The sequence below is a fragment of the Trachypithecus francoisi genome, unplaced genomic scaffold (assembly GCF_009764315.1).
Source record: "Trachypithecus francoisi isolate TF-2019V2 unplaced genomic scaffold, Tfra_2.0 Lachesis_group10, whole genome shotgun sequence".
In the NCBI taxonomy this organism is placed as follows: Eukaryota; Metazoa; Chordata; class Mammalia; order Primates; family Cercopithecidae; genus Trachypithecus; species Trachypithecus francoisi.
The window spans coordinates 107368946-107389028 of NW_022681455.1; the positions used below are offsets into that span (position 1 = coordinate 107368946).

At 52.0% G+C, this 20083-nt stretch overlaps 1 protein-coding gene across 1 annotated transcript; it reads left to right on the forward strand.

Moving 5' to 3' along the window:
• The first annotated feature begins 9807 nt into the window (after positions 1 to 9807).
• CA7 (carbonic anhydrase 7) lies at positions 9808 to 19650 on the forward strand. The gene is made up of 7 exons (XM_033218708.1): positions 9808 to 9950; positions 12479 to 12676; positions 16044 to 16162; positions 16969 to 17064; positions 17170 to 17232; positions 18211 to 18366; positions 18876 to 19650. The coding sequence occupies exons 1-7, from the start codon at positions 9911 to 9913 to the stop codon at positions 18996 to 18998; spliced, it is 795 nt and encodes a 264-aa protein (XP_033074599.1). The 5' UTR covers positions 9808 to 9910; the 3' UTR covers positions 18999 to 19650.
• Positions 19651 to 20083: the final 433 nt, after the last annotated feature.

The window sequence follows — 20083 nt, forward strand, 5'->3', positions numbered from 1 at the left end:
CCCTGCGCGCTGCCTGCAGGGGGCGCCGCACTGCACTGCGCACGCGTCACCGGTACGGCGGGACGTAGGCGGCCCCGGTACCCGAGGGTGTGGGGCTCACGGTCCACGTCGGCCGGAAGGGCAACCCCGCTAGCTTGCCAGTTCGCCCTCTGTCCGTGCAGTAATTGGGGGCAACTGGGGCCTTGGAATCAGGCATACTCGTATTTTGACCACTTAACTGGTTGTGAGATCTACTCTTTACCTCTCAAATCCTCAGTTTGCTCACCTGTGCAGTGGGGATAAATGGGTCCCAAGTGTCTTTTGACCTTAAACGAGATTTTGAATACAGGAGACCAGACTCCCCCCAAATCTTGCATGAATAGTAACTTTCATTATGATGATCATTATTTTTCACCCATTTCTTCCTCTCATGAAAAGCCCACAAGCCTGTTTTGAATCACAAAGCTAGGGGCTCCCTTCTGCAGATGCAGACAAGTCCAGGGCTCTGTTCTTGGAGAGTTTAGTCTCATGAAGGAAGAGAGACGGTAAACAAGCGCTTACCAGACAATGTGGCCTTTCTGCAGATAGAGGGAAGCAGGGTGCTCAGGGGTGGACAGAAGAACCTCCCCACTCCCCCTCTCCAAGAATGTTTCATGTGGTGGGGAGATGGAGGAGTGTTTTGTTTTGTTTTGTTTTGTTTTCGCGCTAATGCTCAGGCTGGAATTCAGTGGTGTGATCTCAATTCACTGCAGCCTCAACCTCCTGGGCAGCAATCCTCCCACTTCAGCCTCCCAAGTAGCTGGGACTACAGGCATGCACCACCACACCCAGCTAATTTTTGTACTTTTTTTGTAGAGATGGGGTTTCGCCATGGCCCAGGCTGGTCTCAAACTCCTGGGCTCAAGCGATCTGCCTACCTTGACCTCCCAATGTGCTGAAATTACAGGCATGAGCCACCATGCCCAGCTGGAAGGGTGTTTTAAGCATAAAGAACAGCAGGTACCATCTCTAGGAAGCCAAGAAGGCATAACGAGCTGTAGGTGCTAGAGTAAGTTTGGTCAGGAGAAGGATAGGGAGTGGTTGAGAAGGTTTGAGAGACAGTTGGGACTGGCTGGGTTCTGAGGACTGTGAACCTAGATCCAAGGAGGAATTTAAAGTCCTCCACTTCCTGAAAAGACCCTCCTTTCAGGAAGATAATGGCGTCCTGTGGGGATGGGAGGCCAAGGAAGGAGGTTATCCCATGAGGACAATTGGGAGGGGGTGGTGGTGCTGAAGACAAGGTGATCATCTGTGAGGGAGATGAAGACTCCTTCCCTTCTATCTCGCAGACCCTACAGGCAACTTGAGATTAATAACTGCCTGAAATAAGGTTAACATGAGCACAGATCCCCACCCCCAATCCTCTAGGATGGGGACCAGAGAGATGGCACAGTTTGATGGTAATGATGCAGTGATGATGGATTGCACTTTCCCCTGGGCACGGTCTCCTGAACCAGGGTGAGAGTACACCCTCCCATACCTTCCCTTGCCCTTACCCAGCTCCCATGGAACACACTGGTGGGAAACAGAGGCGTGAGGCTTTCCCAGCTCATCATGTGTTCGTGCTGTCACATTTCCTTCTCCAAGTGTACAGGTAAAATATAAGGGATAATAAAATACTACGGGAAAGTAGGAAGGTCAAAAGGCAGCAGATGAGAGTTCACTGCTTAGTTTCTCATGTCCATGCACTTCATCAAAGGAAACATCCTCAAATTTGGTAGAAGGCGAGTCATAGTGCCCGTGAAGAAGTAAATGATTTTGAAAAGGTTTGTGTTGGTGTTGTCTGTAAAATGATACTTCAGGGTATCAGTTTCCTAGGAATGTCATAACAAAGAACCACAAACTAGGTGACTTAAAATAAGAGAAATTTTTTTTTTTTTTTTTTTTTGAGACGGAGTCTTGCTCTGTCGCCCGGTCTGGAGTGCAGTGGCCAGATCTCAGCTCACTGCAAGCTCCGCCTCCCGGGTTTACGCCATTCTCCTGCCTCAGCCTCCCGAGTAGCTGGGACCACAGGCGCCCGCCACCTCGCCCGGCTAGTTTTTCGTATTTTTAGTAGAGACGGGGTTTCACCGTGTTAGCCAGGATGGTCTCGATCTCCTGACCTCGTGATCCGCCCGTCTCGGCCTCCCAAAGTGCTGGGATTACAGGCTTGAGCCACCGCGCCCGGCCAAGAGAAATTTATTGTCTCACGGTTCTGGAGGCTGGAAGTCTGCAATCGAAGCATGGGCGTGACTATGCTCCTTCTGAAACCTGTAGGGGAGAATCCGTCCTTGCTTCTTCTTGGCTTCTGGGGGTTTGCTGGCAATCTTTGGCTAGCAGCCACAGAACTTCAATCTCTGCCTCCATCGCCACATGGCATTCTCCCCTCATGTCTCTGTGTCTCCTCTCTTGAGGACACAAGTCACATTGGATCAGGGCTCACGCTGATGACTTCATCTTAATTGGATTACACTTGCAGAGACTCTGTTTCCAAATAAGATCACCTTCACGGGTACTGGCAGGTTAGGACTTCAGTAACTTTTGGGGAGGACATAATTCAGCCCATACTCAGAAGCTTTGTATTAATATTATCATTATTTTTTAGAGGTGGAGTCTCACTCTATTGCCCAGACTTGTCTCAAACTCCTGGGTTCAAGCATTCCTCCTACCTCAGCCCCTCAAAATTAAAAACCCATTTTTAAGAGAGTTATTTGTTTTATTGTTATTGAGTGGTCTGAGTTTGTATATTCTGGATATTAGTCCCTGATCTAATGTATATTTTGTAAATATTTTTTCTCAATCTGTGGGTTGTCTCTTTACTCTGTCATTTCCTTTGCCATGCAGAAGCTTTTTAATTTGGTATAAAGCCATTTGTCTTATTTTTGCTTTTGTTGCCTATGCTTTTGGAGTCCGGTTACTGTTTTTGGGGGGAGTGGGGGACAGGGTCTCCTTCTTTCACCCGGGCTGGCGTGCAGTGGCATAATCATGACTCACCGTAGCCCTGACCCCCTAGGTTCAAGCAATCCTCCCACTTCAGCCTTCTGAGCGGCTGAGACTACAGGCACCCACCACCACTCCTGGCTAATTTTTAGATTATTTTCTGTAGAGATGAAAGTGAAAATAATAATAATAATTCAACCCATAAAACCATGTAAAGGTGTCTACGCTGGAGCAGAGGAGGCTGATCAGACACAGTTCTTTTGATGGCCCTGCATGAAAGAACTCAGGGCCTGCTGGTGAGTTCTCCCTGTTGTGGAGGGTGGAAACCAGATATATCAGACCAGGAAGCCATGGTGTAATTTATTTAAGCAAGTGGTTTTCAAAGTGTGGTCCTGGACCAGCAGCATCAACATCACTTTGGAAACTTGTTAGAAAGGCAAATTCTTGGCTGGGTACAGTGACTCATGCCTGTAATTCCAGCACTTTGGGAAGCTAAGGCAGAAGGATTCCTTGAGGCCAGGAGTTCGAGACTAGCCTGGGCAACATAGCAAGACCCTGTCTCTACAAAAAGAAAAAAAAATTTAAAAATTAGCCAGGCATGGTGGTGTATGCTGGTAGTCCCAGCTACTTGGGAGGCTAAGGTGGAAGGATCACTTGAGCCCAAGAGTTTGGGGTTGCAGTGAGCTATTATCTTGCCACTGCACTCCAACCTGGGCAACAGAGTGAGATATCCCTATCTTAAAAAAAATAAAAATAAAAATAAAAATTAAGTATTAAAAAAAAGAAGGCCAGGTAAGGTAGACTCACTCTGGTAATTCCAACACTTAGGAGGCTGAGGCAGGAGGATTGTTTGAGCCCAGGAGCTCGAAACCAGGCTGGGTGACATGGCGAGACCTTGTCTCTGAAAAAAAAGAAGTACAAATTCTTGGACCTTATCCATACTTGCTGAATCAGAAACTGTAGAGTGAGGCTCAGGAAACAAGTCATCCAGGTGATTCTGCTACATGCTTGATCCTATCCTGGCTTTCTCAGCACTTACTATGATGCCAGGCAGGCCCCTGACATGCATCACCTCATGAGCTCACAACCACCCAATGCAATAGATATTGCTGCTAACCCTGATTTACAGACAGAGGGCAGATGTTTGGAGAGAAGTGCGAAGTAGCAAAGAATAAGAGGTGGTGCAGGGGTTAGAAACAAATACCCCAGTCTGGTGCGGTAGCTCACACCTGTAATCACACCTGTAATCCCACACCTGTACTACTTTGGGAGGCCAAGGCAGGAGGATCACTTGAGGCCAGGAGTTTGAGACCAGCCTGGGCAACGTTACAAGACCCCGTCTCTACAAAAAATAAAAAATGTCATCGGGTGCGGTGGCTCACATCTGTAATCCCAGCACTTTGGGAGGCCGAGGTGGGCAGATCACAAGGTCAGAAGTTCAAGACCAGCCTGGCCAATATGGTGAAACCTTGTCTCTGTTAAAAATGCAAAAATTTGCCTGGCGTGGTGGTGGGCGCTTGTAATCCCAGCTACTCGGGAGGCTGAGGCAGGAGAATCACTTGAAACCGGAAGGCAGAGGTTGCAGTGAGCCAAGATCATGCCACTGCACTTCAGCATGGGTGAAAGAGCGAAACTCTATCTCAAAAAAAAAATTTAAAAAATTAGCCAGGCATAGTGGCACACCTGTAGTCCCAGCTACTTGGTGGGAGGATCACTTGAACCCAGGAGTTGGAGGCTGCAGTGAGCTATGACTGCACCACTGTACTCTAGTCTGGGTGACAGAGTGAGACCTTATCTCAAACAGAAAGAAACAAATGCCCCCAACAGATCTGACCAGACCCCAGCGCAAGTCTGTCATTTTATCAGTCCAGTTGGTCTCAATGAGGGCAGACTGGATCTTTGGACTGTCAGGAAGTTGGGGGCTAGTTCTGTGCTGGCAGAGATTGTAGTCTGTGGGAGACCAGCCAGGAAGAATGAGTCATAAGCCAGGACATCCTCCCGGGCCACTAGCCCTCCCTGCCTGTCCTTGTGCATCCTATCCCTTCTCACCCTAGTCCTCATTGGCTGATCTCTTGCCTCTCTCCCCAACCCCATAAGCTCCCTGAGGCAGCTATGAGTCTATAATGTTCACAGTTGTATCACCTGTGCCTGGCCCAGCAGTTGACATCTAATAAGTCTTCAGTAAATGTTTATTGAATTAAAGAATAAATTTCTGAAACTATTGCCATCATACTTTATACATTTTAAAATATGTTCCTAGCAATGTATATATCATTTGACTTGATTATTCTGCCTCTATCAGTTTATTCCAAGGAAATCATCAGACACATATAAAGATGTATAAGTAAGGAGACCAGGCACATTGGTTCACACCTGTAATCCCAGTACTTTGGGAGACTGACGTGGAAGTATTGCTCGAGGCCAGGAATTTGAGATAGATCAGCCTGAACAACACAGTGAGACCCTTTTTTTTTTGAGACGGAGTTTGACTCTGTTGCCCAGGCTGGAGTGCAGTGGCACGATCTTGGCTCACTGCAAGCTCCGCCTCCCGGTTCACGCCATTCTTCTGCCTCAGCCTCCCGAATAGCTGGGACTACAGGCACCCGCCACCACGCCTGGCTAACTTTTTTTTTTGTATTTTTAGTAGAGATGGGGTTTCACCATGTTAGCCAGGATGGTCTTGATCTCCTGAATTCATGATCCACCCGCCTCCCAAAGTGCCGGGATTACAGGCGTGAGCCACCGCACCCGGCCGACCCCATCTCTTAAAAAAAAAAAAAAAACTAAAAAAAAAAAAAAATCATACTGGCTCTCAAAAAAAAAAAAAATACTAAAGATGTACAAGTAAGGATGTTCACTGCAGTGATATTTGCAACACTGAAAACTAGAAATAACAAAATCACAGCAGTGTGTGAATGAATATTATGTGTCAAGTTCTCCAAGGCCAATCAAGCAAGGAAACACTTACCATAGGGCACTGGATGGGAAAAAACGGGTCACAAAGCCATCCTATGATCCTGATGGCTCAATGGTTTTCCTTTTTTTTAAAGATGGGGTCTCTCTATGTTACCCAGCCTGGAGAGCAGTGGCTATTCATACATGTGATTATAGCATACTACAGTCTCAATCCCCTGGTCTTGAGGGATCCTCCCACCTCAGCCTCCTGAGTAGCTGGGATTATAGGCACACCACCACACCTGGCCTTGACTATTTATGTACTACTAATACACAGTGAGACCCCTGTCTCTATATAATCTTTAAGAAAAAGAAAAAAGGAAGTGAAAGTTGGAAGCCAGGGTCGTTGGATGACTGAGGCTTGGCTTTACAGGCTGCTCATGCCCTCCTCCCCCAGGCCTCCCTCACAGCCCTCACATCCCCCATTTTCCCCTCCCATATAAATAGCAAAAACCAGGAGCCACTGACACCGGTGAGACCAAAGAGAAGACTCTCAAGCAGAGAAATCAACTCTCAAGCATATAATTGACACTGGAGGCACCTGAATGGAGGCACAGGCTCCCCAAAGTTGACCTGAGTGGGCTGCTGGGGCAACTGGCACTTCACCTTAGAAGGGCAGCCTCCACTGGCTCCTCTCACCTGCCTGAGTTCCCAGTACCCAGAGAAAATGCTGAAGATAGGCTGCAGGAAGGAAAGAACTGAATCAACTTTTATTTGGTTGTTAAAGAGGTAATACAGGGCCGGGCGCGGTGGCTCAAGCCTGTAATCCCAGCACTTTGGGAGGCCGAGACGGGCGGATCACAAGGTCAGGAGATCAAGGCCATCCTGGCTAACGCAGTGAAACCCCGTCTCTACTAAAAAATACAAAAAAACTAGCCGGGCGAGGTGGCGGGCGCCTGTAGTCCCAGCTACTCGAGAGGCTGAGGCAGGAGAATGGCGTGAACCCGGGAGGCGGAGCTTGCAGTGAGCTGAGATCTGGCCACTGCACTCCAGCCTGGGCGACAGAGCAAGACTCCGTCTCAAAAAAAAAAAAAAAAAAAGAGGTAATACATGCTTTAATTCATTCAAAAGACACAAAGGAGTACAGTAAACAGTGTCCTTCCCACGCCATACCACACCCTTCCACAACCTCCCACAACCTTCCGGCATCCAGTCTCCTCCCTGTAGGTAAACACTCTCCCTAGCTTCTCTTAAGTCCTTTTGGAGGGACTTGCATATACACACAAATGAGAGTCAAATTTAAAATTCGCTTCCTCCCTTTCCAGTGATTTTGGACAATATTGAATAAGGGACCCAGCAGCCCTGGGTTTTCATCTTTGTTCAGTCACTCACTGCACATCTTTGAGCCCATCACTCATCTTCTCTGAGTCTTGCTTTTCTCATCTGTAAAATGGGGTAAAAATCCCCCCAGGGTTACTATGTAGATTAAGTTGGATGAAAAACTATGTGAAGAATTCCAATTGTAATTTTTTTTTTTTTTTTTGACACAGAATCTCACTCTGTAGTCCAAGCTGGAGTGCAGTGATGTTATCTTGGCTCACTGCAACCTCTGCCTCCTGGACTCAAGCAATTCTCATGCCTCAGCCTCCTGAGTAGCTGAGACTACAGGCACCTGCTACCATGCCTGGCTAATTTTTTGTACTTTAGTGGAGACAGGGTGTCACCATGTTGCCCAGGATGGTCTTGAACTCCTGAGCTCAGGTGATCCACCCACCTCGGCCTCCCAAAGTGCTGGGATTATAGGCGTGAGCTACTGTGCCTGGCCCAATTGTATCTTTTAAGAACTACAAATAAATATGAAAAAGACCTGAGTTCCTCTGAAGAGGAAATGGGCCAATGGAGTTTGGGCTATCCCCAGAGCTCTCTCCCAGGTAAAGGGTGTTGACAGCTCTCCCAGGTAAAGGATGGCTGGCTTCTCTGGGAGATAGAAGGTCCAAGCCTCATCCAGAAGCATGCCTTTGTCTTCTTGATCTGTAGGTGCCATTTCTGGCTTGGAGACCTGGGGCCTTAACAATGGTGGATTCTCTGTCACATCTGGTCTTGGGGGCTACTTGTCTCTGTCATAAGTCCCCTGCCCCACCTTAGGGTCATATTTATATTAAGTATCCCTTCCTGCTCCTGGATCAGAGGGGGGCATCTTTGCAGGCCTGGGCAGTCACTGACATCGGCCCAGCCAACCAGTTGTCAATTAATCTCCATAGCTCTATCTGAGGATCTGGGGTCAGGGCCTGGGAGAGGGAAACTGAGACAGACACAGAGATGTAGGGGAGCCAGGCAGACACATGGCAGATTCCTGCACAAGATCAGCCAAGAGCAGGGCCTGAAAGAGTGTCTCCGTTCAAGATCTGGCCAGTAGACATTGTACTAGTGGTTGTTCAACTCTGCTGAGTACAGGACCCTGGGTGGGATCATTTGTCTGTCCTTCCATCCACCCATCTGTTAGTCTTTCCAAAACTGCCTACTGAGGACTAGCCAGAGACAAGCCCTATCCCTGGCACAAGGCCACATCCTAAGATGAATCAGATTGGGCTGGCTGGAGCCAGTGGGTGGAAGATAGAGGACGCACCAGGTGGAGGGCACCACAAGGACCACGGCTTGTGGGTGGGAAAATCCTGGGCCAAGGCAGGCGCTGGGGTTGAGTGCAGGGTGGAGGGTCTGAGCTCCCAGTGGGTGTACTGAAGGTTATGGGGAGGTCAGGAGAGGAGGGACAAACAGCAGGCTATGGAGGGACAAGTAGAGTCCCTGAAGAAAGGAGGAAGCAGCAGAGAAAATAACAGGGATGGTGGAAGTCAGCGCCTCAGACTTAGCTCCATGGGGAAGCCATCTGGTGTCTGCCTGTCCTCAGGCCCATTGGTTGATGCCACTCCTCCTCACTCCCCCTTGGAGCTCTGATTCTACCTGGGCCAAGGGTTCAGATTGCCAGTCCTGTCCCTGAATCTACCCCAGGGTTCCTGGACCCCCACACTCACAGCACACCCTTGTACCCAGCACCAAGGAGAAATGGTAAAGACCCCAGTGTCAGGCCAGGAGTGGTGGCTCACGCCTGTAATCCCAACACTTTGGGAGGCCAAGGCGGGTGGATTACTTGAGGCTAGAAGTTCAAGACCAGCCTAGACAACATGGTGAAACCCCATCTCTACAAAAAATACAAAAATTAGCTGGGTGTGGTGGCCCACACCTGTAATCCCAGATACTTGGAAGGCTGAGGCAGAAGAATCACTTGAACCAAGGAGGTGGAGGTTGCAGTGAGCTGAGATAGTGCCAGCCTGGGTGACAGAGCAAGACTCTGTCTAAAAACAAACAAGCAAACAAACAAAAAATCCCACAAAACTCCGAGTGTCTGGAGTAAGAACCCCAGGGAATGAACCCCTTACCCCCTGGCTAGATGACCTTGGGCAAGTCACTTCACTTCTCCGGGCCTCAGTCCCCTCCTCAAACACCCAACCTTGTAGGGTAACTGAGAGGGTTATACTGTAGGGAAGACCCAAAGCTTGGCCCAGCACCTGCAACAGCCTCTGGCAAACAGTGGAAGTTCCAATTCTGGACACTTGATGGTCAGTGTAGTTTGCAGTTTAAAGGGGACTTTCCAACCCCAAAGGATTCAGGACCCAGAGCTCAGGTCCCTGGTGGTGGTATTTGCAGGTCTGGGACAAGCCTGGGGAAGGGACGACATGTGCGGCATGGGCATCTAGTGTCCCAGAGTCCGCACAGGTTGCCGGGGGAAAAAGAGAGAGAGTAGCCCAGCCAGGGCAGGGGTGGGAGTTGTGGGGAGAGGGTTACTTCCTCCTACCCTGAATCTCTGCTCCGGGTTCAACTGGCTCGCCGGCGGGCGAGGGCGGGGCAGGCCGGCCCCTCTGGCCCTGCTGGGGGGTGGGGGGCGGGTCCCCCGGGAACTGCTCCTCCCGCCAGCCGCTGCTTTAAGAGGCTGCTCCGCGGTAGCAAGCCGGGCCGGAGCCGCAGCCGGAACCAGCGGACCGAGCCGACCCGGCAGGTGCACGGCTGCGGGCACGGCAGCGGCATGACCGGCCACCACGGCTGGGGCTACGGCCAGGACGACGGTAGGCGCAGACCTCCCGCACCGCCCCCGGCTCGGACCCCGACCCAACTGCACTCGCCCCAACCCTCTTGCCCAGCTGGTTTCCCGGACCGGCAAGCTCCCACTCTCCAGGCTGGGCCAGGACCCCTCTTCCCATCCCGGCCCCCGAACTCGGCCCAAGCCTTGGTCCCCTGCGCCAGACGCAAAGTCCGCGCTGCGCCTCGGGTGGCCCCCGCCGCCAGCTAGCGACCCGGTCGCTGTGTTCTGCCGCCTCCTCCGCGAAGCCCCTGACTGCCCAGCCCGCTCAGACCCAGGCCCCGACTCTCACTCACTCGCCTGGGGCGTGCGCAGCGCGTGGGGGTGGCCCAGGGCAGCGGGCGGCGGGCGCGGCGGAGCGCTGTGCGCGGGTGTCTGTGCGGGGAGCGCGCACGGCAAGTGTGCGGGGACCTTGGGGGATCCGGGCTCCGCGTGGCAAGGGCGCAGTGTCCCCCGCAGAGAGTTTCCCCGCAGAAGTGGCCGAGCTGCCTTCTCGGCTGGTATGTGAGGGAAGGGGGCACTTGGGGGCGCAAGCATGTGTCTGGGTGTCTACACTGAGCAGGGTGTTTGTGCACGTCCGGGTGTGAGTCGTGAGAGCTCGTGGCCCACACCAGCCTCCTGGGCTGACGCGGAAGAGAGCTCCTTCATCCTGCCTCAGTTTCCTTAGGACTCAGAGAAAGGGAGAAGAGGCAGAAGATGAGAGCCAGACGGCTGGAGTGTGGGTCTGGGGCAGTCAATTCCTTTTGGGGCCATTTCTTACCAAGCAGGGGTGGAGGTGTGGGGTAAGGGGTTCCCTGTTTCGCTGGAGAACCAGTGCAGGACAGGTGGGGTGCGGAGAAGAAAAAGTAATGGTGGGAGGAACATCCCCCAGCCCCACTCCTGTGCGGAGAGGCAGTCACTTCTTGAGGTTGGATGGGGGACTACAATCTGGGAAGCCAGAAAGTTGCAGTAGACCAGAGGGAGTCTCTGGCCCCCTCTGGGGCTCCAAGAACAAAGGAGCATATTTTGGAAGAGAACCCCCCAGATCTGGGTATGCAAGAGCTGGAAAGAGACATTCAGAAAAAGATGATATAGACAAGCAGAGAGGGAGAGACAGGCAGACATGGGGCAGATGGACAGGACACGTAGACATCATCTTCTCCCAGCACCTGCTCTGAGCCACCTTTTGGGTACTTCCCCCAGAGCCAGAGTCCCCTGCCTCCAGCCCTTCTTGTTAGTCATGCCCACCATCTCTGAGCACCCAGTGTCCTGTGTAGCCTGCTCCATGGGCCTGCTCCTCCTAGGCAGTCACCCCATCACCCAGGCAGAGCTGGATTGTCCAGTCAAGGAAGAGAAGTACAGAGGACAGAGGTGCCGGCATGCGGCAGTGTTCACAGAGCTTCAAAAATAACCCAGAGGGGCCGGGCCACGATTCTGAGTCATCCATTGGGGACACGGCTCTGTCGGCACCTGCTGCTGTTTTCTCAGGAAAACTTAAGAAGCCAAAAAGGGGGAGAAGCACCAGCCGGCAGTAACTCTAAAAATAGGCTGCATCTCAGGATGTTCCCCAGGGAGATGCTGAGCCTCTCGGCTGCAGATGGATCCTCTGGGAGGCAGGTGGTGGGCGCCTGTGGGTGTGTATGCAGGTGTGTGTGTGTGTGCGTGTGTGTGTGTGCGCGCATGGGCATGTGTTTTGCTGTGGTCCCTTTATGCAAACTTGGGTCTCCAACAGAGGGGTTTGTGTGTGAGACAGCATATGCGCGTGTCAGATGTAGTCTGCAGGGCTGTGTGTTTGTACACATGAATATTCTGGGCCTGGATGCTCTGAGCCTACACAGCCCAGGTCATTGTGCATATGTGTGTACAATGGAAGATCACAGAAAGATTAATGTGTTCATAGGAAGATCTCTATGGATTCATAGGCACACATGTGGGGAGGGCAGCTGGGGGCAGCGCATGCACATGTTGTATATTTATATTAATACTTACGCATGCACAAATGTGTGAGTGGCCCTCAGTTCCCTCATCTATGAAATGGGGATCTTGCTGGTTTCTACTTCACAAGGTGATTGTGAGAGGCAAATACATGTTACAGAGTCAAAGCTAGGTTGATGTGAGTTTTTGTTGTTATTTATCACAAACACCAACACCAAATTGCCCAAGGCGCAGAAAGAGGTGAGATGCTGATGGGGTCGGGTCAGAGACTTCAGATGCCTGGAGATCTCCCTGCTGGGGAGACTTATTACTCTGAGCCACCCCTGAGCCTGTAGCTGTTATGTTCCCTTCCATACAGTACTTCTCTGGGCCTCCTATCAGCGCTGGAAGGTGAGTTTTAGTGAGACCATTTCACAGACAAAGAAATGGAGGCTGAAAGGGGAAATGGCAAAGCTGGCATTGGAACTCCAAGTTGTGCAGGTCCAATGCAGGGGCCCACCTCTGAAGGGATGCTGAAGAGACCATCCCCCATGGGTGTCCTCAGCCTAAAGCCCAGAGATCCTGGCTGGTCTGAGTCCTTGCCCTCCTCTCCACCTGCAGGCCCCTCGCATTGGCACAAACTGTATCCCATTGCCCAGGGAGATCGCCAATCACCCATCAATATCATCTCCAGCCAGGCTGTGTACTCGCCCAGCCTGCAACCACTGGAGCTTTCTTATGAGGCCTGCATGTCCCTCAGCATCACCAACAATGGCCACTCTGTCCAGGTAGACTTCAATGACAGTGATGACCGAACCGGTAAGTGGCCCCTTAGGGTCCTAATCTTATGTTGGGCAGTCTCAGGAAGCATGCTGTGGTGGGTAAGAAAGGCTCCTCCACTCACCAGCTGTGCAGCCTTGGGCTGATCTTCAGTCTCCGTATGCATAAAATGGGAGCAATAAGACCTACCATCTTAGGTCACAGAGGGGGAAAAAATGAAAAAAAAAACAAGTATGGTCGATAGAGCTGGCATACAGCAGATGCTCAAGAAATGCTAATTTCTTTCTTTCCCTTCCTTCCCTTCCGTGTGGTGCTACAGATCAGGTTTGTTTTCACTCTCTGCCCCACCACTGACCTGCCAAGCCCTCCTCCCTGTGTGATCTGGCCAAGCCCAGCAGGGAGAGAGAAGGGAGCTAAAATGTATGTGTGCTAAGCCCCCTGCTAAGGTCGCAAGTCACTCATTTATTCTTTTCAAAACCCATCTCTCAGATGGGCAAATAGAGGCTTGATGAGCTGCGGAGGGCTAGAAGCAGCCTGGTCCAGCCCGAAGGTCTCTCTCTCTCTCCAGTTCATCTACGACTTCAAGGTCCAACCATCTTGGGCCAGAAAGAGGCCAGTGGGAACTCGTGGCAGCTCCTTCCAAGGCCTCTTTGCCCTGGGATTAGAGTCCAGGTTCTTTCATGATAAATTCCTAGGCAGAGGCCTCAGGAGGGCTGTTCATTGAAGGGATTTTCATCCTTATAACTGGGCCTGTGGTGGGTAGGGTGGTGGAATGGGGCGAGGAAGAAATCTGCTAGAGTTTATTGTGTAAGGAAGTATTAATAACTGCTTCCTTCCCCCTTCTTCTCCCCTCCCCACAAATACAATAGAAGCCCTCAAAGGAACTTAAGTTTCAAATAGAAAATTAAAAGGCAAAGAAGATGAAGGAAGCCAGACCTTTCACCGGAAGAATGATCTTACTTAGTTCTGAGCTCCCTGGTAGGCTAGGAAAAAACAGAAAGATTGGTTATAGTTCTTGCTGCCGAAAGAAAGGGAGTCTAGCAGATCCTCAGGAGAAAGACAAAGCATTTATTTTCTCATACTGAATTCTAAGAAAACCCTCTTACTCAGAGCTGTGGGGAGGGGATATGGGGCTCTAGCTGACCCTAGATGATAGCTTGGCAAGAAACAGTTTTCACATGACTGTCCCTTCTAATAGCCTTCAGAGGGCACTGGGGGCTCAACTAAGAAATCAGTAGCTCAATGAAGTCCACTGGGGTGGGAGAAGACACGGGGGACATGCCTGTGGATCACTGATCTAGGCTGTTGCCTTCAGACCTGGCTGGGGCTCCCTCCCCTGCCCAGAATGCCCAGGCCTGAGGGTGCAGGAAGCCAGGGAAAAAAGGAATGAGATGGTGGGGCTCTGCCACTCACCCACTGTGGGTCAGTTGGGAGGTCAGATGGGTTGATGCCAGCAGAGTGCCAAACACACATTGAGTGCCCCATGAATGTGCTAAACACATATTGAGTGCTTCGTGAATGGCAGCACATTCTGTGTGTGAACTGGGGGAGGAGGCTAAGGGGTCCAAGGTCAAGGGGTGTTAGAGAGGGAGCTCCCTCTCCAGGAGCCCATACTATGGGGTCCCAGGTGAGGCATGCTTGGAGGGTGGCGTCTGCAGACCTATCCGATTGCTCAGCCTGCAGGCTCAGCCGCTCCTGCTTCCAGGGATTGGGCAGCCTGATTGAAGCCCCACCCACAGCTACCACCCCCAGACTCCTAACCAGTGGCCAGGACAGGTCTGGCCTCTTTGATAAGACCAGGCAAGAAGGAAGGACTTCTGGACTCTCCTGTCCTCTTGCTTGTGGAGGCCACAGGGCCAAAGCCCTACCCTGGTCACCCATCATGGAGGGGCCTAGTGGAACTCTGAGCCTGGGGTGTTATCTGATCCAGGAGTTCACATTCAAGCCTAGCTGGGGCTCCTTCCACCTCCAGATCCCTTTCAGCTAGAAATTCTATCAGTCCCAGGAGGCCACGTGCGTGGCCCCAGCTCACCGGGTATCAAGGCAAGAAAGTCACAAAACCAGCACAAGTGGGGCCCTCAGAAGAGTCCATTTCTGGGGGAGATGGCACTGGGGGCACCTGGGCCTGTCCAGGAAGGTAAAGACCCTCAGGAGCCACCCTCCTCTTCTGGAAAAGCACAAAGTTTAAAGAAGGCTCCAGGTTTTAGGGAGGCAGTGTTGCCTGGTGATTAGTGGCTTGGGCTTTGGACATAAGAGATACAAGTTCATACCCTAGTTCAATGCCTTGCTGTGTGACCCTGAGCAAATGCCTTGCCATCACTGTGCCTCAGCTTCCCCCTTTATAGAATATGGATAATAGTAAGTTCTGTCCCTCATGGGCTACTATGCAGACTAAACAAAGTTGTCTTTTCAACCTAGCCCTGGATCAGGGTTTTAGACATGGGAGGCCTAATTGTTAGTGGTAATGGGGGTCTTGGGAGGCAGGGTCCCACCCTCCGTGGGAAATTGGGCAGGGGTAGGGAGGACAGCTAGATAGAGAGCTGTCCTCTGTCAGTCCCAGACTCCTCTGTCACCTGTGGGCTGTCAGGATTTCTGCCTTGGCCCAGCTCAAGGGACAGGGGTCTAGAGAGCAGTGGGGACCAACCCAAGCCCAGTCAGCCCAGTGAATTTTCCAAATGAAAAATGTGTCCCACACTTTGGAAGGCCGAGGTGGGCAGATTACCTAAGGTCAGGAGTTCGAGGCCAGCCTGGCCAACATAGTGAAACCCCTTTTCTACTAAAAATACAAAAAGTTAGCCGGACGTGGTGGCGGATGCCTGTAATCCCAGATACTTGGGAGGCTGAGGCAGGAGAAATGCTTGAACCTGGGAGGTAGAGGTTGCAGTGAGCCAAGATTGTGCCACCACTTTACTCCAGCCTGGGCGACAGAGTGAGACTCCATCTCAAAACAAACAAACAAGCAAACAAAAACACACACACAAAAAGTAAAAATGTATCTCAGCTGGCACAGTGGCTCACGCCTGTAATCCCAGCATTTTGGGAGGCGAAGGCAGGAGGATTGCTTGAGCCCATGAGTTCAAGACAAGCCTGGCCAACATAGAGAGACCCCATCTCTACAAAAAATAAAAAAAATTAGCTGGGCGTGGTTCCACATGCCTATAGTCCCAGCTACTTGGGAGACCAAGGCAGGAGGATGGCTTGAGGCCAGGAGGTTTAGGCTATAATAAGCCATGGCATTCCAGCCTGGATGACAGAGTGAGACCCTGACTCAAAAAAAAAAAAAATATATATATATATATATATATATATTTATATATATGTCTCTTCCTGGGCTGCTGCCCTGGCCCTGGCACTGGGCTGTTGGTCCTCTCCTACTCATTGCCACTCGCCCCACTTCTACCCACAGTGGTGACTGGGGGCCCCCTGGAAGGGCCCTACCGCCTCAAGCAGTTTCACTTCCACTGGGGCAAGAAGCACGATGTGGGTTCTGAGCACACGGTGGATGGCAAGTCCTTCCCCAGCGAGGTACGGGCCCCCCTCCACTTGAATCCCTCTGCTACATGGGAAGGAACGCAGGCCTGGGTAGTCAGGGGCTTAAGGATGCCTGGGGTGGGGCCTTGGAGAGGGGGAAGAGGAGCACCCGGGGCCTTTGGGAGAGATACTTTCTACCCACCCCCAGCACAGGGTCTTCCATCTGAATCTGCCCACTGCTGTCCTTTCTGGTCTGTGCATCCTGGAGTTTTCTGAAGGGCTATCCAGTCCCACTGCAGCCTTGCTGACAGCCCTTCAAGGGTTGAGCCCAGGATTCAAGGCTGTGCATGAGCTAACCTTGCCTGGCCTCATCTTTCCCCTCATCTCTTCATACACTGAGCTGCATGACGAATCCCTTGTCCCTGTCCACACCTGGCTCCTTCATACCACCAAGCTTTGCCTGTGCTGTTCTCTCTGCCTGGAATGCCTTTCCCCAAGGCTTCCCTCTGATAACCCCCTGCTTATTCTCTGGACTCAGCTGTAGCCACCACCTCCTCAAGGAGGTGTCACGCTGGATGTTCATGATCGATTTCACAGCTCGTTCCCTGCAAGGCAGGGCCTGGGCCAGATTCCTCTTTGGGTCCCCTGGAGTTCAGAAAAGAATTGGGCCCAGAGCTGGGTGGATGCTCCCTGTGACCCTCTGGGGCTCCCCTGGGCCCCCAGCATCCTAATCCTTGGAGGCTTGACAGCTTCCCTTTCCTGCAAAGAGGCCAGGAGTCTGGTGGGAGTGAGGGGAGCCTGGCTCAGAGTTCCCATTGCCCCTGGGAGGCACAAAGCATTGTCCTGTTGTTGCCCCATAGCTTCATCTGGTTCACTGGAATGCCAAGAAGTACAGCACTTTTGGGGAGGCAGCCTCAGCGCCTGATGGCCTGGCTGTGGTTGGTGTTTTCTTGGAGGTGAGTGGTGGTTTGCTGGGGCCAGGAGGAGCATGGGAGGCCTGGCACTGCCCCTAGTTCTGGAACACAGTGGGTGCTGGGCTCATACTACCCTCTCCCTGACAGACAGGAGATGAGCACCCCAGCATGAATCGTCTGACAGATGCGCTCTACATGGTCCGGTTCAAGGTAAAGTCCATGCCCCTGACCGGAGCAGCTGATGGGGAGAGACGAAGAGGCTGGCTCACAAGTTGGACCCATCCATTCCTTCATTCTGGGAGTAAACCCTTGCTGAGACCAAGGAGGAGGGCAGCACCAGCAGGGCTCTGCACCTGATTCCTCATTGGGGTCAGCAGCCCCCTTGGGTGCCCAGCATGAAGCCTGGCTGGGTATAGAATTGATAAGATGCTTGTCACATTAATGGTGGTCTAATAGGCAATGTCACTGAGAGCAGCTGAAGGCAAGGGAGGGAACACCGTGGCCAAATACCTCCAGGAGCCACAGCTTTTACACACAAGCAAACAGATGGAGAGGGCCCGGCTCAAGCTGGAAGACGGTATCTGGGATTACAGACATTTGCCCACAATTTGCATCAATGGACATAGAGAGGCCTAAATTCTGCTGATAGAAATGGGTGAAGGCCGGGCATGGTGGCTCATGCCTGTAATCCCAGCACTTTGGGAGGCCGAGGCGGGCGGATCACTTGAGGTCAGGAGTTCAAGACCAGCCTGGCTAACATGTTTGTGAAACCCTGTCTCTACTAAACATACAAAAATTAGCTGGGCGTGGTGGTGCATGCCTATAATCTCAGCTATTCGGGAGGCTGAGAGAGGGGAATTGCTTGAACCCAAGAAGCAGAGGTTGCAGTGAGCCGAGATCGTGCCACTGCACTCCAGCCTGGGCAACAGAGTGAGACTCTGCCTCAAAAAAAAAAAAAAAAAGAAAAAGAAAAAGAGAGAGAGGAAGGAAGGAAGGAAGGAAAGAGAGAGAGAGAAAAGGAAAGAAGGAAGGAAGAAGGAAGGAAGAAGGAAGGAAGGAAGGAAGGAAAGAAGGAAGGAAAAAAGAAAGAAAAAGAGAAAGAGAAAGAAAGAAATGGGTGGAGAAGTTGCTGGTTTGGTCCCAGTGGGAGGTCTGTGCTGATTCCTGGGTTCCCCCACCTTGCTCCAGGGCACCAAAGCCCAGTTCAGCTGCTTCAACCCCAAGTGCCTCCTGCCTGCCAGCCGGCACTACTGGACCTACCCAGGCTCTCTGACGACTCCCCCGCTCAGCGAGAGTGTCACCTGGATTGTGCTCCGGGAGCCCATCTGCATCTCTGAAAGGCAGGTGAGTCCTCTCAGAGGGCCAGATGGAGGGACATGGCACTCAGGGCTCACCCCAGGCAGTGTGACTCTCCAACTAACACCCCACAGCCTGTGATCCCACCTTCAAAGTTCCTTCCCACTTTTTACTAATAAATGTATAGATTCTTGGTTGGGAGTTAGCTTGATTGTTAATCACCAGAACCTAGACACTGGCTGAGTGGGGGGGACACCTGGATCCTGGGACCCGCCCCCCGGCTACTGTGTTGGAACCTGAATGCTACATTTGCTGATAAGTCTTAGCTAGATGGGCTTGGAACTAGAACTAGGTGAAGCAGAGCCCAGGCTCTTTAGTGACTAAGTAAATGAGGGTCCCATAGAGAAGAATAAGTGGGGAAGAGTAGAGACAGTCCCTAAGGGAAGGAGGAGGGAAGGGTAGAGCTGGCTGCGCAGGTATGCTAGATGATGCATCTGGGGTCATAGAGGTCCACAGCACCCCCAATCTGCCCTGAGCATCCCTTCTGCTTCCTCAAGATGGGGAAGTTCCGGAGCCTGCTTTTTACCTCAGAGGATGATGAGAGGATCCACATGGTGAACAACTTCCGGCCACCACAGCCACTGAAGGGCCGCGTGGTGAAGGCCTCCTTCCGGGCCTGAGCTGCCCACCTGCCTAGCTGGCCACTAGGGCACCATCTTCCCAAGGGCTTCCACGTCAGCAGACACCAAACCATCTGAGGCTCCCTCCCTGGGGGGTGCTGGGGACCCTCCTTCAGCCAGTTTGCTCCTTGGTCACCTTGGAGGCTTCTGGATGGGACCCTTGAGTCTGGGGCACCCTTCAGCTGCCCTGGGGACAGGAAGGACAGGAGCTAAGCAGGGTCCAAGCCTGGGGCTGCCTCTGCTCTCCAAGACCCAAAGACCCCTGGGAACCTCCTCTGGTCTTCCCCACTGGCAGTGGCGGCAGCCCCACCTGGAGCACACACTGTGACGGAGGAGACTGAGCTCCCTGAGGCAGGTAGCTGACACTACCAGAGAGACTCAAGCAATAATTAGAGGTGGGCAGAGCTGCCCTCTCGGCATTACCTCTTCTGCAGGCTCTGCCATGCACGCACCTCACTGCCAGGCCATTAAAATCAGCACCCAGCATGCTGGAGGTGATGTGGCCTTCTCCCTCCAGCCACCTGCTGCCACGGGCAGGCCCTGGCTATAGCTTATATAGTATCTCCCCTTGTCCCCACCCAGTCACCAAAGCCACCTACATGACAATCCATCCCTGTTGAATTAATAAATTCATGTATCCATGCAACAAATACCAATTCAGTGCTTGTGTTGTCTCTAGTACCGTCCTAGGCTTTGGGGAGCAATGGTGGTGAGTTAAGCACTACGTGTTGGGAGGGATATGGGTGGTGAACAGGTGAGAGTTACACAAAGGGCAGGGAAGGGGCTATGAGAGCAGAGGAGAGGGGGAGACCATCTCACTCAGCAAGGAAATGAAATTCTGGCCAGGCACGGTGGCTCACACCCACAGTCCCAGAACTTTGGAAAGCCAAAGCAGGTGGATCACTTGAGCTCGGGAGTTTGAGACCAGCCTGGCCAACATGGTGAAACCCCGTCTCCACTAAAAATACAAAAATTAGCTGGGTGGTAGTGGTGCGCACCTGTAATCCCAGGTAGTCAGGAGGCTGGGGCAGGAGAATCGCTTGAACCCAGGAGGCACAGGTTGCAGCCAAAGTCGCACCACTATA

Excerpts from the sequence above, each read along its gene's own strand:
- CA7 (XM_033218708.1), top strand. The coding sequence starts at position 9,911 with ATGACCGGCCACCACGGCTGGGGCTACGGCCAGGACGACG. Across the intron at positions 16,163-16,968 it reads GCAAGTCCTTCCCCAGCGAG|CTTCATCTGGTTCACTGGAA; the intron begins GTACGGGCCCCC and ends GTTGCCCCATAG. Across the intron at positions 17,065-17,169 it reads TGGTTGGTGTTTTCTTGGAG|ACAGGAGATGAGCACCCCAG; the intron begins GTGAGTGGTGGT and ends TCTCCCTGACAG.